Source organism: Dermacentor variabilis, chromosome 11, assembly GCF_050947875.1.
Source record: "Dermacentor variabilis isolate Ectoservices chromosome 11, ASM5094787v1, whole genome shotgun sequence".
In the NCBI taxonomy this organism is placed as follows: Eukaryota; Metazoa; Arthropoda; class Arachnida; order Ixodida; family Ixodidae; genus Dermacentor; species Dermacentor variabilis.
In genome coordinates, this window is record NC_134578.1 from 82414036 (window position 1) to 82439629 (window position 25594).

General features: G+C 45.6%; 1 protein-coding gene across 2 annotated transcripts in view; it reads left to right on the top strand.

The window, feature by feature from the left end:
- su(f) (cleavage stimulation factor subunit su(f)) overlaps positions 1-25594 on the top strand; it is an 84084-nt gene that overhangs the window by 51497 nt on the left and 6993 nt on the right. For both annotated transcript variants that reach the window (XM_075674333.1, XM_075674335.1), the window contains exons 10-20: positions 1628-1854; positions 3675-3749; positions 5601-5744; positions 9068-9170; positions 12230-12299; positions 13688-13784; positions 15517-15621; positions 19433-19580; positions 21531-21625; positions 22394-22457; positions 22874-23127. In XM_075674333.1, the coding sequence (XP_075530448.1) occupies positions 1628-1854; positions 3675-3749; positions 5601-5744; positions 9068-9170; positions 12230-12299; positions 13688-13784; positions 15517-15621; positions 19433-19580; positions 21531-21625; positions 22394-22457; positions 22874-23127 (1382 nt within the window). The remainder of the gene's footprint in view (positions 1-1627; positions 1855-3674; positions 3750-5600; positions 5745-9067; positions 9171-12229; positions 12300-13687; positions 13785-15516; positions 15622-19432; positions 19581-21530; positions 21626-22393; positions 22458-22873; positions 23128-25594) is intronic.

Here is a 25594-nt window from a genome sequence, read left to right on the forward strand (position 1 = left end):
TCTTTTTCGTAGGTATATTTGTGTATGCGCGCAATAAACCCTAGTAGTTGGCTGTCAGCGCTCGTCCCGTGCTCCTCCCTTGTCCGTGTTTGCTTTGGGCTGTTTTTACCAAGAATTCGTACCGACTAGCTCGCATTCATACCCTTTTAAGTCATCCTACTTCACAGCAGTAAATGCGGTGCGATCGCTATGCGAGGAAGAGAAAGAACACGCTTTTTTTTTTGTAAATTATGAACTGGGGGATGCATTCATTATGAAAATGCATTTATTGTGCGAGTAAATATGGTATGACGGTTTGTTGGCCTGCGGCCTGCTCCGCAGCTGTCACATGTACCTGCGATTAAAGGGACGTTCCACATCTGCTGCCACGGTTGTGAGCGGTGATGGCCGACACTGCCAAGTCTGAGTTGTATAAAATACACCTATGTAAAAATTGGACAGGGAAACGGCCGCTAACTGTAGCTCAATTAGTAGAGCATTGCACGCATCATGCGGAGGTTGTGGGTTCGGCGCCCACCATCTGGAAATGGTCTTATCTTCCAACTTCATTCTCTTTTGTAGGGAATATAAGTTTATGGCAGATTTAACCGCAACTCATTTTGTTCGCATTTTAATTAAAAAAGAAAACACTTGATTTCGCTTATGGTTTCCTTGACTTCACTGTCTGTTGGCCTTATATGGCTACTCGCCATGTTAATCCAGACGCTTTAGAGTTGCATTGCTGAGATTGAGGCCCAGGTTCGATTCTGGCTGCAGTGGCTGCACTTACGTGGGGTCGAAGTGCTCGTGTCCTTAGATTATGGTGCATGTTAAAGAACCCCAGGTGGTCAGCATTACCGTATTTATTTGAATATGAGGTGAGGTTCTTTTCCAGAATACTTAGTCTCGAAGTCACCCCTCGCCTTATATATGAGAAACGGCAAAGGTGGAGTGCGAGCTATATGCAAATTTCGTCTTCGGGTGTGGCTTCACGGCAGTGCAAGTTTCTCCTTATAGTGCGGCTTTGCAGCGGTGCACATCGTAATGCCATCGAGCCACACTATAAGGCTAAATTCACTGCACCATGAAGACACCTAAAGGCAAAATTTTCATATAACCCACACTCCGCGTGTTGAAGCTCACTCTCCCCTATTTCACACTCACAATTTTGCGTTTTGGCTTTGTTACTTCTAATCTAGTATATTTGGCAATTCTCGTTGAGCCTGATATATATACATGTATATATTAGTGCGCATACTTGTTTCCTTTTCCTTGGGTCCCCCAACAGCACCCTTGCCCTGTAATCCTGATCACCATGTAATCAAATAATTACGGTAATCCAGAGGTCCCCCGTTATAGCATGCCTCATAATCGTGTTGTGGTCCCGGCATGTAAAATCTCACCATTGAATCAAAATAATTTTTTTTTTTGCCCTATATGGCCATTACTAAAACTCAAGCTCCTTCGTTCCTCCGATTCTTCTCGCTCTATACAGCCACGGCACTTCGTCAAATAGTGAGTGGGCAATAGTGCGTACTCCACAAATTGCCGCACGCTGCAGTGATTGCCGTTCAGCCTGGCTGACTGACTGCACGATGGAAATTAAAAAAGCGATGCACCCCCGCCTGGCTTTCTTGTGTGCCCGCAGTGATGTTTGCGTACGAGCAGTGCCTGCTGTGCCTGGGCCACCACCCGGACGTCTGGTACGAGGCGGCCCTGTTCCTTGAACAGTCCAGCAAGCTGCTCACTGACAAAGGGGACCTGAACGCCGGCAAGCTCTTCTCGGATGAGGCTGCTGCCATCTACGAGCGTGCGACCACCACTCTGCTGCGGAAGAACACCCTCCTCTACTTTGCCTACGCGGACTTCGAAGAGGTGCGTGTATGGAGTAGAAGATTGCCTTAGCCACCAGAAGGCTTGTTTTTGTAGATCGGCATAACATCCACATGCATACGTGGCGTCGTGACAGTATGCTGGAGAAAGTCGAGTGCTTAGTGGTTGCTGCCGTGGCTGTTGTCACCGGCGTCCTTTGGTGTGTGCCAGTTGAACCATTGTCGAAAGAAAACATGCTTAACCTCGCCTTAGCCTCAATCACTCGCATTAACCAGAATGCAACGCAAGCATGACCAGCAGTGCAAATGTAACGCAGGCAGCAAAAATAGTAGCTGCGCTCATACAAAACGTAATGATTTGTAAGGCGCGCTGTGTACCGTACAGACTTGTGTGGGCTGCACTTTTTTTTCCGTGATTTTGACGAGATGTGGCCCTTACACGAAACAGGAAATTTTTCCCACTACGAGTATGAAATCCACTGCAACAATCGGTGATCGCCTACCGATTAATGTAAAGGGAAGGCTGTCGTGATGAATTTATTATTTCATTCATTCATGCATGCGGCAGAGTTGGCTACTCGCCTTAGTTATTGCTGCCACTGCTATCATTGCCACGGAGGAATACGGACATCAGAGGTCGAAATGAAGTTCTCACTGCGGTGCGCCAAATTACGCTGTGCGCAAGACTGCGCTGAACGCGATTGCATCTCGATTGGAATTTTCTTTCTCCAAATTCTGGGCTGTCGTGTTAGGGTTGCGGTCGTTACACAGATGTGGCTTTTACACACGTTCGTGTGGTAATATAGAGGCCTGCATGTGGATGCATCGGCGCCTCATTTAAGAAGAGCACACATAGCATCTGCCCATTCATTGCTGCATTCTGTCAGTTCTTGATATCAGTTGTGGTTGGACAACAAACTATAAAAACGGTGCGATTCAGCAGAACGCTTGGCATGGCAGACTTTTACTGGTACGCGGAACTGGCCATTATTGGTTTGGAGCAATCTACTGAGTCAACGATTAATATTATTCTCAAGGCCATGGGGGCATTACAGAGAGGAGTGGTAATCGTAAAGTTTCAGTGACAGGATTTTTGAAGGTGACAGTGTCGGTGACGGCAGCGACTGACGCAGGGAGGTGGTTCCAATCACTGCTAGTTCTGGGGTGAGAAGAGTCAAAGAACAATCGAACCTTGTTGTAATGAATATGGATACAACAAACGATTGGATATGTTGAAGGCAATCTAAAACGTTACTAGCCGATATCAGCATATCACAAATATAGGCTTATAATAAACATTGGATATAACGAAGCCATCTTCATGTCCGATGTGACTTCACTATAATAAGGTTCAACTGTATGCATTAATGTGACACACGGCAACAACAACATTGAAGCAATGATTTTTCAGCATGATACGTTTCTGTAATAGCTCAAACAAAAGCTCGTCTTTGAAAACTAGGCTAGTATGGTAAGGTTCAGGGGACACAGATGCGAACGGCTATGGCATGATGACAATTTGTGTAGCAACAAAATTAGCCTTCATATAGGGGCACTGGTGGTATGGCAATAATCAATATATATAAGACAAGCAGCCTGATTCTGAACCACTTTGAGAGCAATGAATTGAAGTGTCGTTAGTAGGATCCCCAAAAGGAAGGCAAACTCAAGTTTAGGTCTCATGAGGGACTTGCAGACTGTTAGCTTCGGATTTGCAGGAACTCTGGAAAAACTTTAGTATATAGATATCCAAGCATGCGTGTATCTATGCCAAAATTTTGGCGCTTGGATAACTTGTGACACTGCTCTGAGACTTGAGTCTGCGCCTTAATAGCTACTGCCTTTTCTTTTTCATTTCTGCAGAGTCGTATGAAGCACGACAAGGTTCACCAAGTGTACAACAAGTTCATTGAAATTCCAGACATCGACCCAACACTGGTGAGGAGGCGTGCTGCAGTTCGTTACACCACAATTGAAAGGTTGGGTCACTGACTAAGTCAAAACGAAAAAAGCCTATTATTTCAGGCTTCATAAAGAACCCTTGTTCATCTTGCGAACCAAGTTTCTGTGTGGAAACTGAAACATGGAAAGTTTTTCTTTTTTGCTTGGGCTGTGACAATCTTTCAGTCATGCTTTCACCTGAACAGACAGTTTTCTGTCAAACTCTTAACTTCATCAATGAGTTGGTTAACTCGTGCTTTGTGTAGGTGGCTGGATCTTAAGACAAACTAATGGATATCTCTAGAAACACTCGTCAAGCATCTGAATTACAAGACATTTTTGAATAACAAAACATACTTCATTGGTAGAAGTCACTGTTTAAATATTGCTATAACAACCACACTCTATATAAAAAAACGTGTGTACTGAACTGTCTTAGTTTCACCTGTGCAACGCAGCTTCTTAGCTGAGCTTTATCGGTGTTTGACTTTAACAGTGCTTGATTACTTCTGCAGAATAGTCTGGTCCGAGGCTGCATAGAGCATCTGCGTCGAAGCCCTCTGTTTCATGTTGTTGCTGTGTTATACAGCACATACAAGAATAAGGAAGCCAACTATAAGGGATTTACCATGTAAACCACTTGATTGTTTGTGCACAAGCTTAGCACAGGAAAAGCATGTTGCTATGCATGTTTTTCAGCTTGCCACGTTTGGTTTTAGTGGCTGCCTCTTTCATCCAAAGTAAGTCTGAATTATGCATTGACTGTCGAGATACGTGAAGAAGAGCGTGGTTTTTTTTTTAACAGTGGTAGTGCAGCGGCATCTGATTATAATGCGCCAAAGTACAGTTTATGCAGGGTTTAGTTGTAGATGTGACAGGTGTCAGCACCGTCCCTTTCACTGAGGCAATTACTGTTTCAGTTCCGCATCACTGCAGGTATGCTGTTGCAAATCACCTTGGTTACAAAACAGCCGGGTAGTGCCACCAGACGTGGTACTAAACCAAATGCACCACGGAATGGTGCCTCTGTAGCAAATTTGACGGTAATTGAAACAGCCTGTAGCGAGGCGGGACATTCGCACCTGGCCGTATATGTCTACAAAGGGAGCAGGGTTGCATGGCAATCTGGCATCTTGCCGCAAAGTGAACTGTGGCTGTAAAAGAAAACCGCTCTTCGTGCACCCGAGGGGCCATACTCGGTGCAACACGAGCAACGAGTGCGTGGTCGACCTGTCGATATAAGGGCCAGTTGATTGCAAGCTAAACATATTTGAGGAATCATAGTTGTTTATTGTCTATGCAGCAGAAACAAATATCTCGTTAGTACATATGTAGCCTATTGTCGGATCCTTCAACGCATGCAGCGCAGTAGGGACACCTGTCGTAGCTCACACAAAACATCAAACCTGAATAAGAAGTAAAACATTAAAGAGAAACCCCAAGAACAAACAAAAGCATTGATTGTTGGTATCACGCAATGAACAAACGAAAAGCAAGATGGACCATCTTTATGAGCATTCATGTGGGCCTTGGTAGGTGCTAAACCATGGCTATGTGGGTGGCGTCGCCACTTCCAACCTTGACCACCTGGCATTAGCGGCGACTTTTCTGTCGTCCGTGGTTTCTTTTCGAGCCACATGACCCTGCGCCATGCAAACATAAGCCCAAAAGGCACCTGCGAAACAAACATGCAAATTTGCTTCCTTTGGGAGCAATAGGCACTGTACTGTAGTGCCTGGCCTTCTTAGTCGACACATTTGGTGCGTGCGCACTGCGGAATCTCGTCAAACTAGCTGAGCTGCGAGATACTCCGGTCTCGGGCATACCTCTGTTTGCTGCTCTCTGCAGGCATACGTCCAGTACATGAAGTTTGCACGGAGGGCGGAGGGCATCAAGACGGCGCGAGTGGTGTTCAAGAAGGCGCGGGAGGACGCTCGGAGTGGCCACCAGGTGTACGTTGCAGCTGCGCTGATGGAGTATTACTGCAGCAAGGTGCGTTCTCCTGCAGTAGTTTGACCTCTGCGGTTCCATTGCTTAACTTCTGATTAAGCAGCACTATGCTCTGTTTTCTACTTAGCATGCAATGCTGTGGAATTAATGCAAGTAGTGCACTCTTAAGAGTTCATGCGTTTTGCATTGCGGTTGTCTGTTACCTGCAACATTTTCTACGGTATAACTACTTTATACTGGGTGTCTTTTTTTTTTTTTTTAGACCATACAGAATTTTTAAAAATCGCCTTTGGCAGATACCACAATTCTAGTTAGTCCTTGAGCAGGAATACTCGAAGAGGCAGAAATTACTTGCACGAGAAATCAAAATGCATCAACTAATTATCAAGACATTTGAGACAAATTACCTTTATAATTAATTACTTTATGGCATGCGTCACACTTTAATAATCGTAGCTGGTGAGTTTGGAAGGCATGTTCACTTGAAACGATTTCCCAGGATGACACCAGTTCTGAGATGTTCCCAAAGCGGGCAAAAAAATACATTGGCGGTTCAGTTACTTTTGTGTTTTAATGCGTAAAATAGTGTTTTGTTTAATAAGTTAGTGGAACAAAAGCGCATATTTACCGCTAGTTTAATGCCACGTGTCTCGAAACCGGTGCCGTCCTCAGAATTCGTTCCAAGTCGACATGCCTTGCAAACATATGACGTACCATGTTTTTGTAGTGAGTGCGAGTGCTGCTCTGTGGCCGTGGGTTGCAAGACATGAGGATGTTTAGATACGATTTGTTTTATCACTGTGTAATTCCATAGAAAACAAGACCAGCAGCCAGCACATCTGTAGGGGTAGTAAAGATTGGAGTGCCGTCCTGCGTATAAGCTATTCATCAAGACAGCAACAGCAGCAGGAAAGACGAAGGAAGAGGCAAAGAAAGCTTCACTTCAAAAGTTTCTCAATTGGTGGTCATGTTCGATAACCACTGCACTTAAAAAGGTTAAAAGTCAGTGATTGAAAACAAGTATCTTAAAGTGCAGCCTTCTTTTGCTCTTCCTTCGACTTTCCCACTGCTGTTGCTGCTGCTGTGGCCGTCTTGCAAGCCATGTCGTGGGCAGGTTCAGAGCACATATATGCATGGAAGGAGCGTCGCAAAGAGGAAAGTAGACGCGAGAAACTCATTTGGACCTTTCTATCGTGTCGTATGTGCACAATGCCCTCTGGAGCTGTGTAGGCATCGCCACATTAGCCTCTTTACAGCTGTAATTATCCGTGATCCCCTGCAAAAGCATAGCATAAGCTGCAGTGCTTTCCTTTTTACTAGCGTGCGAAAGTCCAGAGGGGGAGTAGATAGAATGATACAGAGCAGGCAGGGAGAGGAGGCAAAGAATGCGTAGAACGGTCGCAGTCACGAAAGCAAGCGAATTGCCATTCTTCACTTGCAGCTGCCATACATGGGGGAGAGTGGGAGAGGGAAAAGGTGGCATAAGAAAGGATGCAAAAGGATGGATAGGTGGGCTAGTTGGTAATGCATTATAATAAAAAAAAACTTAAGAGTGCTAAAAACACAAAGGACATAGAAAAAACACAAGAGTGCATGTGGTGTGCGTTTCTTTTTCTACATTCTTGTGTTTTTAGCGCTCTTAAGTTTTTTTATTATAATGACATCAGAAGGCAAGGAAACGCTACTACTAGACACGACAGTGGTTGCGGACAAACTGGATAAATTTTAGTTCGAGGTATGGTACGGCATGGTACATCTCTACTATTTCTGAAAAATAAACACTGCACAAATTTGTGGAGTTGACAACTCTACCATGGGTGTAGGGACACTACGGAAATGGCAGCACGTCAAATCAACACTTCTGTGCTCGCTATGGTAGCTTTGTGGCTACAACGTTGCTCGAGGTCGCGGGTTCGATCCCAACAGCACCAGCTGCATTTCGAAGGGGCTGAAATACAAAAACATCCGTGTACTTAGATTTAGGTGCATGTTAAAGAACCCGAGGGGTGAAAATAAATCTGGAGTCTGCCACTATGGCGTCCCTGATTATCCGATCCTGGTTTTGCACGTACAGCCTTATAATTCAATTAAAGTTTAACACTTCGGTCACGATGCAATGTGTTGTGTGAGGTAATGACAATGCTAACCTTCTCTAACAGACAAACAGCAATTATGCACACAAGGCAACGTTTAAAGGGCCCCTCACCAAGTCTGCTCATTTTGAGCTGACAAAAACAGAGCATACAATGTGGGCTAACGATCATGTCTGCTAAATATTACATTGCTATGCGCCGCGGAAAAATCTGAAATTCCAAATCGAACGCTGTTTGCCCTTCTCCTCGCTGTCGCCGCGCTCCAATCTGGAGGATGACATGCTAGTACACGTGCTAGTATGCCTATGTACACGTGTTTGTGCTGTGATGTCGCTACTAGTGACACGTGACCTCGAGAATTATTTTAGGCAACATCTGTTATTTTTGTAGTCTGTTGCTTGAATAGACGAATCAAAGTTTAGAGAAATAATAAAACACACAAACCGAATGTCTGAGTGTTTTTGTTTTACTTCGCACCGCAGCAAGAGAGATGTACTGCCATTTTGTCTGCTTGTTCCCATGTCGTGCAGTCGCGTGCGCAGACGCCGAAACTCATTTTCCACCGTGTTCCAGCATGGGATCATGCTCTGTGATCCGCTTGTGTCTGCCTCAGTATTCATGTAGCACAGACTTATATTGTGTCAGGTGTCCGTCCTCAGTCAGACAGTCGCAACATCTCACGCGTGATGCCATCAGCGGAAGTGCGCCTTACCGCAAAAAAGCGAGGAGAAAAAAACAAAAACAAAAAAACAAAGGCGGGGCCCGTGACGGTTGTGTCATGCGATCCTCGAGGTCCGGTATGGGAGAATGCAGGGAAGGAATTTCGCCTGCGGAGGCTAGACGGGGCAGGTGGAGACAGCGTCTACATTTGTGGTGAAGCTCGCCTCCTGAAATCATGGGTTCGCAACACTAAAATATTTGTATCTTGGCTATTAATGAGCTGATCTGAACAAAATTTTTGCAGCAGAACGCTCCCTAGAGGGCACATAACAACTTCCAGCATATAACCAAAGTTTGCTGTGTGGCCTGGTGAGGGGCTGTTTAACATTGTAGAGTCCACCGACTCGCCACTCAACAACTCACCACTCTTGTACTTAACACTGAAGAAATTAAACATTCATCGTCGATGTTGGTGCTAATTATTGTAAATCGAAGCAAATGGCACAGAAAGTTTCGTTTACATTGATTCCCACAGTGCATGGGATCCACATAATTTTTTTGTTTACCTTCTTGGGCAAATCCTGACAGGTGATGAACTTCTTTCTCTTGCAGGAGAAGACCGTGGCCTTCAAGATCTTTGAGCTGGGCCTCAAGAAGTATGGAGACAACTCAGACTACATCATGGCCTACGTTGACTACCTCTCACACCTGAATGGTGAGGAAAATTTTTCAGCTGTGCTCAATTGCTTCATTACGTTATTCACTTTAATTTCGTTGTCTCTGGGGTTGTGGGGCACCTCATGAATATGGGCTTAAGCTTGACACATTGCAGCCAAAGTTACCTGACTTCGTTTGCATAGGTATGGCTCCCAAGTTGCGCGGGGTCTATTTAAAAGGAAATGATTCTTATAGGAAGAATCGCATAAGTATCTGAGTGGCAAGGGAAAGCTATAAGGTTTTGCACATAAAACAACCATGTTGGAATGTGTGTGAAACAAAGCTATAGCGAAGTGGTTAATGAAATCCTATAACAGGCAGATGCGATGTCTACAGTTGTGTTTATTTTTATCTTATGCAATGTGTAACCTCATGCAATGTTAATGTGGATGTGCTGCACCATTCACAAGCTATGGAGAAACGCAAGCACGAAATCAGTCAGAAGAATAATGTAATGCGTCTGCGCAGTGATATCAAAAGAACATGTGTATGTGCGAAGCTTTTTGATTGGAAAATGGTGATGAGCTTTGCATGCACAGTCAAACCCACTTATAACGATACTTGTTTTAACAACACATCGGTTATAACAATGAGAAGCTGCTGCACCGTCAACTTCTATGTAACAACCTGCTTACTACAATGCCATCATGCTTTCATTATCAGTTGTAACGATTATCGGTATAATGAAAGACTAGCTGCTGGGTGTCTGTGGCGAAAGGTAATGAAATGCGAAATCCTTGAAAAAAAAAAAGAGAAATTCAAGCCGCAGTACGGTGCCCGCCTCGCCAAAGGCTGCCGCGCACTCATTTTCCAGGCTTCTCCGCATCGCCAGCCTTGCACGCCTCTCTCCCATCGCCCTTCTACCCTTCCAAACATAAATGGGCTGCGCCCATAGCTCTAGGCCGTGTCACCCTGCGAAACACGAATGGACCGCACCAACTGCGCTGCTCCCAGATTGCTCGCTGACTCCTCATTCTGCGCAGTTCTGCTAATGTATTAAGTCGCTTGTGCTCGTCTTTGTTGGGCGCATCAAAGTCGTTCCTGGCTACGTGGTTTCTCAGCCTTGTTTGACTCACTGCCGAAACTGAAGATGGCTGATCCGCCCACTGAATATTGGCAATGCATGACGTTGCCAGTGAAAAGAAAGCACACTCCTACAGATTTGGAAACAAAGCGCAGTATCGTGAAGGACTACAAAGACGGTAAAGTATGTGGCTTGAAGAAGTATGGACTATTGCAACTGACAGTGTCGGCAATCATCCGCTCGGCAGAGAGGTTCAACAAAGAAAGCTGGCTGGTAGACAGCGGGTGCAAACTCATTCGACAGGGTGCCGTTAAGGAGGTGGAAGAGGTCCTCTACAAGTGGTTTCTTGGTGCCCGAACTTTGGTCCGCAGTCGACGAGGATGCTTCAAGACTAGGAAGAGCTTGTGCATGTGGACAACTCATTAGAAACATCAGAATGTCTGACCAATGAGGCGATCGTTGCAAACGTGCTCCCATTGGATAGCCCTGGTGACAGTGAAGATGACGATGGCAGCGGTGGTGCCGTCGGCAGGCTGCCTCAACGTTGTCCTCGCAGTAGGCCCTGCAGATGATTCAGTCCCTCTAGGCTTAGTTTTCGCAAGGGACCTCCGCTGCAGTACATGGAGCACCTGGGCGCCTCAAAGAAGGATATCGGCAAACTTCGTGTAAAGCGTGCAAGGCTGACGCACGTGGGGTTTTCTTGTGCAAGCCAGCGAGAAGTATGTCGTGAGATACTTGTGGTGATCACACCCCAGTGTTTCTTCTGGATTTCTCAAACTTATAAGCTGCCGTGGCAACCATCTTGCATTCAGCCCCTTTTGAAGACGCCGAAGCAATTCCTCAGCGGAGTTTGTATGTCGCTTGCTGCCCGTGACCCCTCTTTGCAGTAGTTATGACAGTGCCATTCTTGAACGTCGACAGCCGTGACTTGTTACGCATGATCGGAGCCCGCAGGAAGCAGAGTTAAACAGTTAAACAAGTGAACACAATCAGCAACTGGATGGAGGAAGACGGTGGGGAGGGGCACGGGCCTTCCCACCATCACAGTCTCCTCACATTAGCTCTTTGATTTTGATTTTTTTCATGCAACCCAGTTATTACAATTATCGGTTATAACAATGGAATTTTTGTGGCACTTGAATATTGCTGTAACTGGGTTCGATTGTACAGAGAAGTACACTACACCAACTAAGGGCAGTGTTATCAGGCAATCAGTTTTGAAGATACTTTCGCAAGACTCGGCACTGGATGCGTCGGAGTACGCACCCAACAGTGCTTTTGGCGCTGTGCGAAGATGGCGAGCTTGGCATTGCACCAGGGACGCTGTCGACTGATATGCAGATGTGTCGAATCTAGCACAGTGTTGCGAAAGTCTAACTATCTTTGAAAGTGTAATGCCCGAGAATACCACCCCAATACAATTTCAAATCCTTAACATTTGTTATGACACCTTTCTTATTTCATGTGGTGCTTTCCTTTAAGACTATGAGATGTAATAAGTTAGCCTACATGAATCTCTCTTGCCACTGAATACAAAGGGAAGAAGCTAAAGCGTTCAAAATTTGGCTCAACATGATTTCAAATAGGTTGAAACACAATTCTGGGTTGCAAAAGCAGCAGAAAACACCAAATAAACCATTCAGCAAAGAATATATCCTACGACAATAGTGTGTGAATGTTGTCCAGTGGATAAAAAAAAAGTATCTTAGTGCAATTGCTTTCTGCTTTTGTGGCAGGGATCAATGAAATAATCTTTCTCTGTGTCCGTTGTATGATGTTTAGTGCACGTACTTGTTTCCTTCTTGGACTACAAAAGCACCCTTGCCTTATAATCATGGTGTCTTATACCATGACACTTTTTGCGTTGTTTTGGGACATATGCATTAAGTGCAGGACCGACATTATGAAATGACGTGTTGTAATGCAGTCATTTTGGGATGCAGAGCTTTTGCATGCACATTGACTGAAATGTCTGATTCTTCTTAATCTCTCTCTCTCTCTCTCTCTCTCTCTTTTTTAAATTATGGAAACAGAGGACAACAACACGAGGGTGCTGTTTGAAAGGGTGCTCACGTCGGGTTCCCTGCCACCAGAGAAGTCGGTGTAAGTTGGTGTGCCCGCTGTCATGTGACCGACTTTTATTTCGATTTGAACTTTATTAGCTCACCTTTTTCACCTCACTTTGACCTGTGTGCAGAAGTCGCAAAATGGACACCCCTTGAACTTTCACGCGGGTAACAGCAGCTTAGCATGCTTTTTAAACGGTAAACATCGAAACGTTTTTGGCTTGGCATTGCTTACAGTCCACTGTGCTCTGATTATGTGGGCTCGGGCACTGCAAAAAACATACATTTCAGGTTTTTTTGTATAGTGTTTTTTGTTGTGAAGACACGAGCAATATGTAGTCAACTTGGCTGCAAAACAGCAAGGCAGCCCGGAGGCCATATGATTATGTTCTGCTAAATTGGCTTGGCAAAATAATCAAATAAATTCTGGGCTTCTGTGTACGGGTGGGAGGGGCTTCAGATTAATTTTGACCGCTTGGAGTTTTTTCATGTGCACACAATGCATGATACACAAGCGTTTTGACCTTCTGCCTAGTAAATAAGTAAAGTAAATAAATAAGTAAAAACAAGTAAATAAGTAAAATAAATAAAGAAGTAAATGTAGGTTGTTTTAAGCTTGGTAGATATTTGCTGAGCAGCTATAAGGTGTGTTGTCGGCATCAAAATGCACAAACTTATCGGTTTTTTGGTGAAACCCACAAGAGTTACAAAATACATTATTGTTCTGTGCCAGCCAGATGTGAGAGGCAGTTTTTTGAGGGGCCCAATGTGGCATGAACCAACCCTTTAAATGTACGCTAGTAATATATTCGTTATCTGAGGAGAATACAAGGTCAAAGCTTTTTTTTTTTTCTGATTTTGCACCGATACCTCATTGCTGGCACGTCAGTTTGGTGTCGTCGATTTCTGAGCATTTTTTTTTTTTGTATTTGGGCTGTTGTGGCTTATGATAATTCTTTGAACTTGCCAAGTTCAGTCTTTAGCTCTTTTAGAATACAGTATAGTTTATTTTTGCTGATTGAAAATTAACTAGGCTTAAGCAGATGCCATCAAAATCTATGACATCACAACAGCATGTGCTGGAACTTCAAGGTGGCATTGCCACCCCTATTTTGTTTTTGTGTCTTTTCCTGCTTACTAAGCATCTTTGTGTGATGCTTTCGTGGCATTGTAGAAATGTAATGTACTAGTAGCAATTAACACAGCTCAAGTGATTTTTCTCTTCACTGTCCCTTGACACCACATAAAACTGAAAGAATAAATAACGCTCACTGCAAGGATGGACCAGATATGTGTATCAGTACTCTGTCGAAACCCCGTGTGTCGTTATGCCAGCAACTTGCCGTGTCTGTCATGATGTTCTGTCAATGAATTTCCTCTCGACGGATGTGTTTTCTGACAAAAATTATGGTGCTCTCATTCCAGGGAGATTTGGAATCGGTTCCTGGAATTCGAGTCCAACATCGGCGACCTCTCGAGCATTCTCAAGGTTGAAAAGCGGAGGGCTGCTGCCATTGAAAAAGTGAGCTCCCGATTCAGTCAGTCCGGTTGAATGAGCGATTGGCCTTCCTTGGTACTCCCTCCTTCGGCACCAGTGTTCTTGCGTACTTCAGAAGAGGGAAAATGTTTCTTGACTGCTTGGCTTATTTGCAAGAGCAATGGCCCTAAATTCCCCCCCCCCCCCCCCGCCTTTCCTTCACTTTAATGGGCACCCGCTGGTCTAGTGGTACCGGTGTGAACCTTCTACTACTTCTAGTACTTTCTACTTCTACTTTCTATTACTACTACAAGAGAACATTTTCTCATAGGATCGACTGATGGTCCTCTAAATTCCAAGTTCATTGACGGAGTAGCAGAAAAATTCACCTTTTCTGTGAATTCCGTGCTGCCAACACATTTACTGCGATAGCAATTATATGCACACTCCAGGTGCATTTCTGCCATTGTCGTCGCCGTCGCCGTAATGTTCCGTATAAAGTCCAAGCACATTAACATTGTCGCTGTGCACCGTGTGCTCTATACGCGAGTGAAACTCGTGAGGGCTAGGCGATGATTGCAGATCAATCTCACGCACCCAAGGGAGGAAAGCGGGGAAAAAGAGCACTGCCTTCCGTCGTGCGTGAGGCACTGCGGCGAGGGATGGAGGGGGGGCGCTCTACTCCAGCAGCTGCTGCGTGCGGTGCGACCGCCCTATTTCGAAAGCAATCTATGATGTGGACGAAGTGCACGGTCACACGGGACTCATCTTCAAAGTGATCTGCAATGTGGACATAGTGTGCCGAGTGCAGGTAGCTTCGTATGCGCTGTGCTTTTGACGCTTAGTCCGGGTTGAAGCGAGATGCAGCACGAAGGCCAATTCGTTCGCTGCTGCTGCCGCGTTTCCTCACTCCAGCATTTTGACAGCAAGTTTCCGCAGTCATCGAGTAAGATGTGTTCATGTTTACCTGTGTGAGCGGGAAGCCATGCTTGTTAATTTAGTTAGCAAGCGAATGTTTACAAGTTTATACAGCCGATAAAACCACTGTCCTTACTTCGTATAGCCATCTACTAATGTGCTATTGCAATCGATGCTTTGGCTTTCTGCCGAAACTGCTACTTTTTTTCACTCAGCTGTACCTATTCATGCAAACTTCTATTTTTAGGAGCATAGGTGTCCAGGGTGTTTGTTTTGCTAATATCTACTATCAATTGTCATTGCCTAAACCTTTGTTATGTCTTGTCTGCCGCTTGTTATGCCTGAAGTGATAGAACATTGTTTCATTTTATACATGGCCATCACAGTTGCTTCAGAAGGACCGTGGACCACGTCACACATTCTTGTTTGCCTTCAGTCCTGACACTCCTGGATATCTCAGTGTCCAAATAAAACCCAGAATGAACTGAACTAATGCAAACTTAGTCTTTCAAATGTTTAAATGCAGTCAGAAGCTTGGTCTAATTGAAGGGTGTTGGCATCTGTAGAAAACTAGACAGAACTTCTCAAACTGCTCAGCTTAAGATAGTTTCGCTGATGGTATCTTATCTTAGCTGTTTCTTTTCCTGTGAAATTTTCTGGAAGGTTTCCGTAAAAGTGTTAGCGCGTGCTTGTACTTCTTTATGTGACCGTTAGGTGGATGCAGGTAGTTCTTTTTTCTGCACTACGTATTGCATGACTCTATATAAAGGTCATTGCACAATTTCCCTTGCCATGAAATTGAGCCCGATGGCATTTTGTTGTGCACAGCAGTCGTGACGACACTCTTGACTTGTTCCAGCTCAAAGAGTTTGAGGGCAAGGAGACTGCGCTGCTAGTGGACCGGTACCGGTTCATGGACCTCTACCCCTGCAGCCCACAGGAACTGAAGTCGCTAGGATACAGGGTGAGTTTTGTAGCTTTCTTTACGTGCTGGCCGATTTGACATCACGGCGTGACGTGTGACATGCGGCATAATTTAGTTGTATCGTGGCAAGCTATTGTGGCAACTTCATGGCAGCAGTGCAACCTGTCCTTTGTTCTTGCATAATGTCCATCTTACAAAGGTTCCTCTTATGGCTAGACTGGCCTGTTTTGGTCTTGCAGCAGGACGATGTGCTGCTGATGCAGCTTACAACACACTGTCATGTAAGGGACGCTTTCTATTGTAGTTGGACCTCGTTCATACATTTTGGACGTTTTAGAAAAGAATGTTAGAAAAAAAACATACTAACTGGGAAAACGTGCGATCCAAAGTCACTAAACAATTTGGCAGACTCGGCTGTATTTGACGTCTGTGCAATGTGTAGCATTGCCCAAATCGTTGCAGCACGAGACGCTGCCGCGCGCCGGTCTGGTGGGGCCCGAGATGCGCATTTTTGTTTTCATGGCTTTGGCAAACTTACGTTCACAATGCTGAAATTCTTTTGGCGGAGCATTTTGGCAGGTATTTCTGATGTACCCACTCTGCGAGAATTGTTGCTGTGCAAGACGCATATGCGCATCCAACTGTGGGGCCTCAATGGCCCCAGATGTGTATGGTCGTTGTAAGGCGGCGAGGGGAAACCGAAACGAAATCTAGCTGGTGGGCGACGCCGGAATACGATGTCACCAGAGTGAAACATGGCGCTGACTTTGCACCGCCTGCAGCAAGGAACGGCGCGCTATTGGCTTATTGCCTATTAAAGGCGTGCATTATGCTTCCAATGGTACTACACCCCATGCACTGTGAAACAGACGAGGAAGATGCTTATCATGATAGGGTTGGCGGCGATAACTGTGAATGATGACGACGAGTGGATTTGCTGGTACCGGGTGTGTGGCGATATTTTCACGTGACATGGGCAGGCGAGTGCTGCGGGGAGGGTGTCGTTGCAGGTGCCTACTGCTCTCGATACTGCTCTCCCTGCTTACAGGCAGCTACGCCTCGTGCCTGTTCTTGTTTGCATGGGATCTAGGGGCTGGGAAATGAATCACATGATTGCAGTATGGTGAGATACTGAACGCTAGTGCTGAAGATCCTGTTTCCCAGCAATGTGTTAACCAGTAGAAAAGAAGCACAACTATATTGGGTCATGTTTTTGCGTTCACGATTTCCGAACGTTGGCACCGCGAAATCGCACGAAATGGAATCGTATCAATGAGGTTTTGCTGTATATAGATGCTTGAGGTGCATTCGTGCTGTCGGTCACGCTTGTCACATTACCAATGTTCATGCGGCATGCGCGTGTAGGGTGGAAGGCCTCCAGAAATGTGCAGTTCGCCCGGTTCCAAAAACAGTGAAGCCAAGTGGACGCACTGGTCACAGTTCGGTCAGTCGGCTCAGCTGTAGCAAGGGCAGTGTTCTGGCTTCCACGGCTGGCATGACCATTGTGCGCTCGCATGTTATCCTTCCTGCTGAGCTGTGTGCCTGCCACACAGTGTTGCCCATGCCGGTCTGAGCTGAATGCTGTGCAAAATGGACAGTAAACACCAAGCCAAGTATATTATCTCATTGTTACTTTGGGCAGTAACAAACGTTTATAGTCTTCCTTTGGTTTTGATCCTTGCACCATCGACGTTTGATGCCTGCAGCGCTGCTGGCGACGCTCCTCTTCTTGTGAGCGTTCCAAGACGCTTTCAGTGCAACGCTATACCTTGCTGTCCATTTTGATTATTTGCCTTTAGGCAAAACTAGCATTTCTTTTTTAGTCCAGGAATGTGGGCTTGAACTTTCTAAGTGCAGCTTATACATGAGCAAGAAAAATGTGAGTAAATTTGTATCTGCTCTGAAAAACTGACATGCTTCTCGTCGTGTGTGACGACCTTGGAAGGCCTTCATGTTAGCTTTGTTTGCTTTCCTGTTCATCTTCGCTAACATGTAACTGCGAAGCCAAAGCAGCTGGAATTTGGTCCACTGCAAGCTTGCTTAGAAGATGAAGGCATCCTCAAGCGCCTACTCGGACATCTCGCTGCACGTAAAGTTGTGTGATAAAAAAATATGTGCTACTTGTAAAGCAGTAGTGCCCATGCACATTCCAGCTGACGTGGGAGTGAGCAAACGCTGCACAAATGAGTACAGTGCGTACGACACATGCAGCCAGTGGGCGATTCAGTGTACATAGGTTGCAAAATATGCCTACGCAAAGCACAAGGGTACAAGACACAGAGCGCCGGGATACGACTTTCACCAGTGCTTATTCAATGACCACATGAGCAATTAGATGGGACATCACACCAAAAAGAGGTTACTGAACCAAAAAACGTGATGTGCGGTTGCTTCAGAGCAACTGGCAAAGAAAAAAAAATGAAGTGCAAAGGACAGTCACGAACATTGAATTCAGGAGTGGAAAGTATGCCAAACTGGGGTTGTCTCCGAATTCAGTTGCTAATCTTGCCTTCCAGCACAGCCAATATACTGCGGTGCCTCCACCACTTGGATAAGCCGTAACGAGCCTGGAAGGACGGATGTGCAACGTTGACACATTCTTTGAAGCCTTCACAAAAGCTTCAGGTCGTTCACCCAGTCATCGCTGCACCGGTGTCGTGTTCTGACATTGCAAGCGGGGAGGCATTGGATGGAGGCAGAAGCAAGCAGCAGTAGCGTCACCTCGTGATCAAACCTGGTAGCACCTATGGGAGTGCAGCAAAAACCATTTGTACCCCAAGTCTTTTCAAGCATTTATTATATCCAAGCTTAGTACTTCTATACCCTCTGCAACCTCTGACATGTAATCCAGTGTGAAGGTACGAAGGTTGCAGCAAGTATGAAGACGTGAGCACAAGTAGAAGGAGCGCGCGGCACAAGCGCTGGACTTGCAACTAAGTCTTAGTTCAGTAAAAAGTGCCACAGATGTTCCTGTGTGTTGTGCTGGCTGTGTTCCGTACAACGCACACGGGCCGACTCAATGCCGACCGCACCTTCACTTGTTGGTGCCACTGGCTGCCACTGCACGAAAACTGTTGTGGAACTCCCCTATACGGAATCACCATAAAACGATTAGGCCCTGGAGCCGCGGTTGCGAGAAATCGCAACTGACAATCGTGCCAAGAAGAGGAGCAGTGCACGCGTATCGCGAATGGTATGTGCGCGGCTCCCTCTGATGGCAAGTTTTTGCTTCGGCCACTTTAATTTTCCTTTAACATATAACCTCTGCACTTAATTAAAAGCTACAAATTATTTTCTCTCTGTTTTTCTATTTTTTCTTGCTTCATTATCAGCTGGCTTCATTTAATCGGGAATAAAAAAAATTGGGCCCCTCGACTCCTCATTTTCTCGTTCATTACATGGAAGGGTCTTGACTTTAGCAGGTTTGATGCCTTTGAGTTACATATGAAGTTTCATTGGTCAGCTGCCCGCTCCTAAAAGTTCATATACTGTGTGACATCATTGGTCAAAAGGATAACCTATTGACATCGTCATGAGTGGTGCTAACTAACTGTGCCAGGGTTGAATGCTGTATACATAGATGAGCACCCAAGAATGTGGACCTGGGAACAGCTGCTGTAGCACAATTGCTTTTTCGTCCACTTTAATTTTCCTTTTGCTTATCATTTTTACGTTCCTATTAAAGAACAAGAAGTAACTTCCCCTATGCTTTCCTTGGCTTCATTGTCTGTTTGCTTCGTACGGCGGTGACAAAAAGATAATCTGGCCCCCCAATTCCGCTTCTTCTCGTTCACAAGCTGTGCGGTATTGTGCCTGAGGGTTGAATGTGCTGTGACCACTTCGTTGACAGGAGGTGACGCGGCTGCCCGTGGTGGTGTCGTCTGCGCCAGCGTCAAAGCGTGAGGTGCGCGAGGAGGCTGCGACAGACAAGCAGAACCCCGTGTACCCCCGCCCTGACACGGGACAGATGATCCCCTTCAAGCCCAAGCAGATCTGCCGTGAGCCAACACACCTATTTCTCTCTCTCTTTCACTTGCGTGCCAGATTTGTCTGCTGTGACTGTTGTGTTGAGCACTTTCTTTGTACTGTACAGTCAAACCATGATGGAACAAAAACCGATACAGTCAAACCTTAATATAACGAATTTCAGTTGAACAGAATCTGCAGTGCAACAAATTAGTTTGATATCCTGATCTTAGTTTCGTTGAAAACCATGTATTCCTTTTTCGTGATTTGACGAAGTAATATCGTGACGTGGCTTCCATAACGTTTTTGTCCCTTTTTCAGTGATTTAGTGAATCCAGCAAAATGCAATAAAAATGTAGGCTGAGGCAGAAGCCATTATTTGCAAGTGTCCTTCAGCATGAAAAGTTTGCGCGGCAAAAAACTTCGTGTGAACAGGATAATTGCGTTCCTTGAAGTGCCCGCATAGCAGTGCAGTATGCAGGAAGGAAAATCTGCTACGTCATGTGGCTCGTTGGTAAAAAACTTGCGGAGGCCGCAGGGTGCGCAATAGCTTGGATTAACGGCAGCCTATCTCGAAGGCCATGCTTTTGTGTGTTACGTCACCTTACAACTTGTAGTTCTCTCTTTGAAATAGCCATCAATGCTTCGCATGTTGGGCAAAACTGTGACTTTTTTTTTTTTTTCCTCAAGAAGGACAAATATCTGTATTCTTTGACACTTTTTCTTGTTTTGAGGTCGCCTTCCAATGACTGGGGCAGGGCACTAAGTGCGGTCAACCAGGGTGTCCAAAATTCATAGCACTGTGTGACGTGTCGCATGCAAATGTTGCCATGAGCCACGCCGACTCGTTACTCTCAGCACGATCTGCACCGCACGTGCCACTGCTCATAATCACACCATCGTGGCCCGACTTTCTTGCGATAAGTTTTTTTATAAGTGCACATAACAAGATACTATCCACCAGGAATGTTCTGGAAATTTGTGAAATTATTTTTGCTGCCGAAACTTTAAAACATCAACTTAGCGAAATTCGTGATTAAACTAATTTTTTCGCCGTAACCACGACTTCTGTATTGAGGTTCGACTGTTTAAGAAGTTATTGCATAAATGAGGTAAGCCTAAAATCTGGTTGGCCATGCTTTGTACAAAGGAGTATTCTACTGCTACTGTAACAAAACTGAAAATGCAAGGTTTGAGATACTATTGGTTACAGTGAAATGAATACTGGTTTGCTCAGCAGCTTGAAGTGCCGATGGTGATTGTGGCAGCAAATAATATATGTAGAACTCTCGGCAAGGGCAACTTGAGATAGCTCATTTTGCACGCAGGCGTGCATTTTGGCCAATAGCTTCGCTTGGCTTGTCCGCAGTCAGCAAGCTTATGTGTGATTATGATTATGTGATTATGTGATTATGAATATGTGATTATGAGATTATGTGCTGATCCTGTGTGATCACACTGATGGGAATGGTTGCACATTAATGATGCTGCAAAGTGCGTTTGTAATTTAGCATTGCTCGTGGGCCACTTATTGGCACGGCGAGCCACTGAGAAGCTGCCAGTTTTTCTGGACTATCATCTTCATTTGCACGAGCTCGATTGAAAAATTTTAAGAGAATTATATTCTGGAGTTTGACATGCCAAAACCACGATCAAAACCACGGATTAATTCTGACCACCTGGGTTTCCTTAACATGCACCTAAATCTAATAAGTACATGAGCATTTTTTTCATATTGCCCCATCGAAATGCAGCCACTGCAGCAGGCAAAAGAAATTAAAGAAGAAAGAATGCTTGTGGTTGTACGTGTCTACACTTATGTGCATATGACGAACCTTGGATGCAATGAAGATGTTTTCATGTCGATTGTGACTTCATTAAATGAGTTGAATTGCTGATTGAGCAATTAAATAAGCATTAAATAGCTGCAAGGGCCATGGGAATTCTTCTTGATTGTAATGACGTTTAACTCTCATCCACAGCAACTGGGGCACACCTTGTTCCTGGTGGCGTGTTCCCCCCTCCACCGGCAGCTTCAGAACTGATGATGAGGCTACCACCACCCCATTGTTTCATGGTGAGGATGCTGATACGTTGACTGATTTAAATGCAACGTGGTAAAAAGGGAGGGCAGATCTTATCTACACTACCTTGACTACACTACACTACCTACCTACACTGCCTACTGACTACCTACCTGACTACACTACCTTGATCTACACTACACTACCTACCTACACTACCTACTGACTACCTACCTGGCTACACTACCTTGATCTACACTACCGTGACTGCCATAAAAGGCAACGAACAGCTGTTTTTGAGAGGGAAATGCTGCGAAACGACTAGTGCATGTGCTTTCTCTATGATTTACTTCTCCTTAGTTGGATTATAGAAAAAATATGTAGGTGGGCACATATATTAAACATTGTTCGGCATGCAAATTTAGCATCATAACAGACACGCAAAACAAAGAAGGTGCAAGCAAACTGTCTTCTTCTCTGCTTGTGCATGTTTTTGCATTGTGTTTCCAAACGTTGGATGCTGTATTCTTAAATCTGCAGGAACCAACGACTAAATAATTAAAATATCAGTTAAGTTTCTGTCTGAAGAACATTTCATTGCTCTTCTCACTTTTTGTGCAAATGACCGCTTATAAAAGGTGAACGGGTTCACATTTCTTTCTCGACATGGAACTATGTTACTGCATTAGATGGTTAATGCAATGGCACTAGCATGGTTTACTGTCGGTCATGGCCACCATATAAACAGCAAGAGTGTGAGAAGTGCTAGAAGGTGTTCTGTCACATCAGCTGTGCTCTCTGCTTCTTTTTGTCTCCACCAGGGTCCCTTTGCAGCGGTTGACGAACTGATGGAGGTCTTCAGGACCATGAACCTGCCCGATAAACGTGAGCCACTTCATAGCTTTTCGGAGTCCAAGTGTTGTTATTGCACTGCTGCCTTGTATGCGCATGGACGTCTTGAATACGTATTGCTTGCAACACTGCTTCTTTCCTCTTTGTTTTATTTTTTGCCTGCTCAATCTTTGCTCTCACAGTCAGATGTTTTGATCTTGAAATCAGACATTTTCTTTAACGGCAATGCATGCACAGCTGTAGGTATGCTATGTGCCCGCATGCTCGTCTAGTTCTTTTTCTTTTCATTCTGGACCTGCAGGTTTATTACACTTAAAAGTGCATTTGATGGGACGAGCGCCTTCCCTAGGTAGTGTTGTCCTTCGACGACTGTCTAGTGACCTCAACTGATTTAGTGTTGCTCTGTAGTGTCCCATTAACTTGTCCCTCTCGCTTCCTTGTCTCTGCAGCCCCCCGTCCGAGCGAGAACGGCGTCTCAAAAGACCACTTGAAGCTCTTCGAGCACAACCAAGCGGGCGGCCCACAGTCGGGCAACCCTGGCGGCGGCGGAGGCGGCGTCAAGCGCAAGCACCGCGACGGTGCCGCCGCCGGTGCAGGCGGCGGCACCAACGCGGGCGGTGCTGGCGCCGAAGAGAGCGAAGAGGAAGACGGTGGCCTTGCGCCACCCGCGCACGACATCTATCGATCGCGGCAACAGAAAAAGGTGCGCTGAGGCGGTGAGAGGGCCTGCATGCACGTCTGCTTTGTCATGGTGGCAGGTGCGTCATCACCGGCAGTGTTGACGGGGAGTGTGCGACAGATCGCGTCCATGACAGCCCACTGCGTTGCAGCGGGATGCCCAAAACTAACCTCCCTTGAGATGACTTTCTGACGAGACAAGTTTTTCAACATCCCTTCTTGTTTGTTTTGACAGGGGTGTTTATTTACAATTGCCTGGTAAATGACAGCACCGAAATTTTTTCCACCACATATTGCATTCAAAAAGTTACTGCCACAGACTAAAGATAGAATACCCTCAGTGGCAAGTTATCCCTGCAACGTCTTGCAAGCACCCTCTTCCGCAGGGCAAGATGCCGTTTTGTCTGCAGTGTTATGCATTGCACAGAAGCTTGTTGGCCGTCTTAAACATGCAACGCTAGTAAAAGCGATGGGACAGAGTGAAGTCCTTCTGTAGGCAGTTGCCCTTGCTGACACATCTCTCTTCGCTGGCATTGGCCGTGAACTTTCACAGAGTGTATTGTCGTTCCAAAATTTAAAAAGGAACATTCCAAGTCGTTCTTCGGGCAGTTATTATACCATAGCAGAAGCAAAATCACTCCAAGTTGCCATGCGATAAGGGAACATGTAGCTTGCCACAGTTCCGTGACAGGGCCGTCATTTGACCGAGCCCCAGTAAAGGAGGGCTCTGTATGTGGTAATGCTTTCCAATCGAAACAGTGCAGCTCTAGGAACTGCTCAGAAGATAGTCTGATGAGGGCTCGCGCCATTCTGGAGATCAGTACGGAGGCCAGCGCAAATATTCGTCCAGAGTATCTTTCAGAGCACTTCTGTATGTTCACTTTTGTATGCTTTCCCACTGAAAAACTTTAGGAGATATTTAAATTGGGAGATGCAAATGGATTTGCATTCCACTTGCACACCCAAGCTGCTTGGTTATCAGCAAGGCCCAATTAGAATGAGGTTTTTAAGACTCTCTACCTTTAGCCAAAAGAAAGCTTTGCCCCCCCCCCAAAGAAAAGAAAAAGGAAGAGTTAAAGAGAGGTTTGTGAGGATCTTGTGCCTGCAGTTGTAAGGCACCCTCACTCCTTGAATTCAACTTCGACTGCAGCGTGTTGTCATCTGTGCCAGACAGGACAGTCTGCCGCATGCTAGCAAGTTTCTGCTCACACAGCTCAGCATAGTACACTCGTCAAAACATCAGCCGGTGCACTTTAATTTGAATGATGGCAGTGAATGCAGCTGCGCGGTTTCTTCGAGTCTGTACCAGTGTAGGGTTTTGTTTACGTGTGACCTGGCTCAGCCCTGCGTTGTGTGCCCAAAAGGTGTCTTACCTGCGAAGGCGCCGCGTTTGTCCGCTCGCGGTGCTTGTGTCCGTCCGGGAGTTTATGACCAGGGATGCCATTTCAAACACTGCCTGATTCCGCCACACTGTCAGATTCGCCATCTTGTCATCTCTGATTGGCTCACAGGGCAGCCATGCCTTCCCTGATTCGCTCAAAACAACAGAATGACAAAGTTTGACAACATGGCAAAATTTCATAGGGCTCGGAAGGCACTGTTTGTGACATATACGCCCCCCCCCCCCCTTTCTTTTTGATTTACCTGCACTAAGGAGTAGGGCAAATGAACTCTTACTCTACCGGAGGGGTTGATAACACTAGAGTAGTTCCAAATCTACTTTGGAGAAAGAGTAACCACAGAGCACTCCGGGTAAGTGAGCCATAAGATAGCGCACTTTTCCATTACAGTGTACTAGTGCCAGAAAGAAGAAAAAAAAAAAAACTTCAATACTAACATCTTTGGGGGTGTTGAAGCCTCTCACTAATGTGTCACCATCATGAGCATGACCGCCATTTACTAACCCTTAAATAAAGGTCCCCTGTGGCATGTTTATACATAAAGGAGGAGCAAAGGTGTCGATAAAACACAGTGGTCGCCACTTCAAGCATGAAGAGAACCACTTATTTGTGCAAAACAGAAACAACAGAGTTAGAGTCGAACTTGAAATGAGCATGTGAGCGTTGAGGAAAATAAATGGCACCTGGAAAAGGGTGTGTTGTGGGCTCCTGGGCCATCCACCAGAGAAGCAGGTCAGCACATTTGACTCTGCACTGCACTTAGGCCGACTTGTGCGGGGCCGAAGATCTCAGCTGCGTGGCCTCTCGTCTTGCCTTTCGTAGTCCGCGTTCGCGTGGCCAGATTTGGCTGTGCCACAATACCGGCAGTGTCGGGGAGTTTCACAGCAGTGTGTGGCATCTCGTGTTTCTTTTTCTTTTTTTGCCCCGCACCATTGTCACACGCGTGTGCGCAACTGCATATGTGTATGGCGAGTTGTGTGCATGAGTGTGGTTCTGATGAACTGCATGGGGCTGTAGATGTCTCGGATGTGTTTTGTTTCATCACATTTGTGCAACATAGCCGAAGCTACAATTCGCATCATAATACATGTA